This window comes from Penicillium canescens (genome assembly GCF_028828765.1).
Source record: "Penicillium canescens strain IBT 15451 chromosome Unknown utg000013l_segment0_segment0, whole genome shotgun sequence".
In the NCBI taxonomy this organism is placed as follows: domain Eukaryota; kingdom Fungi; phylum Ascomycota; class Eurotiomycetes; order Eurotiales; family Aspergillaceae; genus Penicillium; species Penicillium canescens.
In genome coordinates, this window is record NW_026703975.1 from 227,272 (window position 1) to 231,707 (window position 4,436).

At 47.3% G+C, this 4,436-nt stretch overlaps 1 protein-coding gene across 1 annotated transcript; it reads right to left on the reverse strand.

The window, feature by feature from the left end:
* Positions 1-2,782: 2,782 nt before the first annotated feature.
* On the reverse strand, positions 2,783-3,760 carry N7446_014125 (glycoside hydrolase family 16 protein; the record flags this gene model as incomplete). The annotated part of the gene is made up of 1 exon (XM_058522864.1): positions 2,783-3,760. One exon carries the CDS (start codon positions 3,758-3,760, stop codon positions 2,783-2,785), a length of 978 nt encoding a protein of 325 aa, XP_058364815.1.
* Positions 3,761-4,436: the final 676 nt, after the last annotated feature.

The following is a 4,436-nucleotide window of genomic DNA, read 5'->3' on the forward strand; positions in this document are numbered from 1 at the left end:
GCAATAGCCCAGGTCCAGCATCCATCAGAATTTGCATGTATCGTTGGCCAGCCTTACGATCGGCTTTCACAGCGTCTATGGAGGCTGATATGCTCGCTGCCTGCAAAGACAGAGCTGCAGACTTTCTGCCACGGCCACGGGATAAGTGGAGGAGGTCAGAGGTCGCCAACTGTTCAAGATCATGTTCCAAGAATATGTGACAGAGGCGACTGGCACAGTCATAATCTTCGCGGCCACGCTTTACCCGAAGAAAACCATGGAACAGTCGCTGAAAGCGAGCGACTGGACCTGTACCAACGCCAGAGAAAATTCTTTCCCGAGTGGACCAAAGGTTCGCGTACCTTGTTCCGTCGGGTTCCATGACATTGATTAGACCCTGGAGCGCTCTGGCTAGATAGCTTGCCCTGGAGCTTCGAGACCCCAATCTTGCCCTGAAGAAAGCCGCCGCATTCGTATGTTTCTCCAGAGGAGCATAGGCCGCATCAGTAGAGCTAGTCTCAATCACCCCGTCTGGCCGGGAGGAAACGGATGAAGGCAATTCAGAAGCAACCATCGACAAGCTGGTTGTCCCTAATTCCTCCGGAGTGAACGGGAAGCAACTCCTTTCTTCCAGACCAGCTACAACAGGGCTTGATGCAGCTTCAGCTATGAGGGGGTGATATCAAGCGAAAGACTCTGTTGACAAGATTCCATAGACCTCTCTATTTCCAAGGCCATGGTAGCTTCCCCTTCCTGATATGATGGCGAGCTGAAGAGGATCCGTCGTTCGATTTCTGTGCATCGGAACACAAAGTCGCGAAAGCACCCAAGTAGACCCTTATAACGCCGTTCAGATTTAGGAAATAAAAAGTGAGGGTGCCATACTCACCGGTGAGTCGACAATAAGAGTCGGAGAAAGCGTCCCGAGTATCCGGGCTATAAGTTGCCCGTTGTTTTCATAATCCATCAGAATTGGGTACCTGCTAGGCCGTACAAAACAAATTCAGCGGGGTGGAAAAAAAGCCGGAGAGATAACCAGAGCCGCAATGTCCGTTTTTATAATTTTTTTGAACTGAATTATTCGTCCAAGTTTGAGAGACAATGACATTGAGTGAGGGAGGTATAATTCCTGACCAAGTTAACCGCGTTGCTCTGTATTTATTTACCCCCTTATTTACCCCCTTATCCCAGATCAATGTGAAACCTATATAAATGCACTTGTGGAGTTGCAGCTTTGATTGGAGCTGACAGGTTGCTTAAGTTAAATTAAAATGCTGGTATTCAAACCTTCCCGCCACATTCGGTGGGATCAAGCCATGTGGAGCTCTAACATAGAGTTTCTAGAATTGCGCCCTGCTGTTTGCAGAAAACGCGGAATTTATGAGTGGAACTGACCAGCCGGTCAAGCTAACGTGCGTATAAAGACAATAGTAAAATAAGTTATTGTTCCACAAATGCTACGCTAACTGCGTTCCTTCGGTGAAATATAAACTTTGGTTCGTAAGGCCCCGTTAAGGAGGCTGAGGAAATTATTCGGGATTCGGAAGTGAAACGCAGCCGAGACTTCCGGCTACTGCGCACCGCCGTTACTACCGAGTCAGTATCTGTCAATGGAATGGCTCAGAACCCTCGGCGCAATGGCAGATTCTGTTCAATCTTTCCAACCGGCGTCTAACCAGGCAGAGTTGCTCTGGATGCCTGAACAAGCGACTTCAATTTTTCGAAGCTCCCGCTTGCTTAGTAGCGATATTGCCTATCGAGAAGCACAATCCAATAGGCTAAGTAGATCCAGGGTATAACGAAGAATTATGGCTTCCAACTTCAACAGTACATTAGGGTTCCACACCGCCTGTGGCCAAAGACAATTATTACCCGTGGCCCAGCGACGGGTGTTTCGCTTTCTCTAAAGTGATACTCTTCTAGAGTGAGCTGCAGATTTCCAGTGTAGACACAAGAACGAGCCTACTCTAATGTACTGCGGTTAGCCGGGGCAGAGTAGTATACATTAGTGCTGCATTAGTAGCCGTGCCATTCGATCCACCCACATCATGAACTCCACCGCCCCGTATGCGATCTCTGCGACGGATCGAACCAGCCTGATCGATATAGTCGAGACTCATTTTATGTCTTGGATAATCCTAGTGGGCTTGATTCGACTACATATGCGCCTCACGATCGGTGGACCGGTGCAGATTGATAACGTGGTGGTGCTTGCCGGAAGTGTAAGTATACCTACCTCGCCGTTCTTCCTCAGCACCCCCTTTATTTGAGAAAGGTAAATTACTCTGATGATTCTTGGGTTCAAGAGACGGCATGATGATCTTTTGTGCTCATATAGACTGAGTCCAAGTGCGAGGAATGATTGTCGATCTTGGAGACTAAACTGATCATGATCTCCCTGCGCGTGTGGGACCCAAGATTTAGTCAGAAAATTCTTGGGTCCCGTTGAGCCGGAACCCGCGAACGGGTCTCTGTTCGGCATTCGTCCATCTCCTGATTAGGTCATGGTTTACGATTTCAGGGTATTGCGATTTGCAAGTCAATTTAGGGTGAGGTTAACAGATAATAGTCCTATCACTAGTGGTAGGCAGAGAATGCATTATCTTCGATAGAAAGATGCTCTTCAGAATAGAAGAAGAATTATTAATAACGGGTACAAGAGAAGAGAGAAACAGAAAGAATATGTACAGCCACGCAAAAAACTCTATTAAGCAGTGTATGGCCAAGGAAGCGCCAGTTCACCTCTTAACATGCTCTGGGGGAGTGGGCGAAACAGACAGTTGGGTCAACCTCTGCCCGCCCCTCAGTACGAATTCCACACCCTAATATAATCAACCTCCATCTGAACAGCCTCGCCATCCAGGGTAGTGGCATTGGGTTGACCAGGCCAATTCCCACCCACGGCAACGTTAAGCAGCAAGAAGTGGCCCTTGTGTGCAATTGCCTCCCACGTAGCCGAATCATTGAATCTGGACCCTGATATCTCAAAGGTTTTCTTTCCATCAAGATACCATGACAATGTTTCCTTTTTCCACGTGTTTTTCCCCATATGTTTTCCAGCAGCCGTACGTCGGTCAACCTGAAAGCCAACAGTATGCCAGTCACAGCCCGTCCATGCCACACCACCATTTCCAATCCCATTATATTCGTTGCAGGGCCCTCCTGGTGCATACCCACAATGAAGTGTACTATACACCGTTGGCAAGCCGTTCACAACTTCCAAGATATCCCACTCCGACACATTAGGCCAACCAGAGTAGCTTGGCCTAAAGTCAGTTCCTAGAGCCCAGAATGCAGGCCAGATCCCTTGTTGTCTATCACTGGGAGCACAGCCCGTTCTCAGCCTGCTCTCAATATAGAGTTTACCACCTGCTGGAGCTGCAAAATCTGAGCGTCGAGTTTCAATTCGCGCAGACGTCCATGTACCGTTGGATGACAAACGTGGTGTGATTGCAAGAGTACCGAAAGGAGTGACATGTATATTTGCAGGGGAGTTTGTGTATATCTCAGCCTCATTATTTCCCCAATTTTGGGGAGCGTCAACAGTTGGGTACCTGGTTCCTAGGTCAAAGACCCACTTCTCAGACGAGGGCAAGCTGTATGGATGATATTCGAATTCATCGTGCCAGGTCAACTGATAATCGACAAGTTCAAGTGATATTGCAAGGCTAGGGAACAGAGGGCTGCGTCCCTCAACTGCATGGTGATGGCGATGAGAGAACCCTTTTCGGGCTGCTGTGGCACCGAGAAATAAATAGAAGACACTAATGAACGGCAACATGTTTCAAAAGAGTGACAAGATAAGGAGTGACGAATGGTTTTGATAAAAGAAAAGACAACTGTAAGGCAGGCCGAAGAGGCGATGGAGCAGTCTAGAAGGCGGCTGGGTCACGCCCTAATATTTATCTGAGGTAGTTAAAAAAAATTCCATCGTGCTCATTGAATAAATGAGCATTTCGAAAGAAGAGCTGATCTTCATATTGAAACTCCGGAATCCTTACAATTTTGCTGGCACCACATGTTGGTCTAATTAGCGTGATTTAAACTTTCTCTATCATTTAGGTGCATGTCTGGGAGGTAAATTTTTGTTGACACTGTCAGGTGTTGGTTTTGATCAAGTGACACAATGTAAGCCTATATATAGAACATAGTCAAACCAATACAGTGCAGTGCGTATCAGTACCCAGCTCCAAAAAGAACAACTATCTCGGAATACGAAAGTTTTGGGTGGGGGGAGAAAGGAATTTAGTTTCTCCCCTGAATTTCCGCTCTTTGACTGTTCAGAAACTGGGAGTGGTCAGTATGATAAAGGGGAAATATTCTTGCAACCCCACTAAGAAAGCTGGGGCTCTTTATTGGACTGATGCACGGAGTATCCAGGTCCCAATTTACACTCCAATCGAAAGGGAATGATAACTGAGAGCAGTTGTTCAGGCACGTTCTCTCCCGGCATGTGA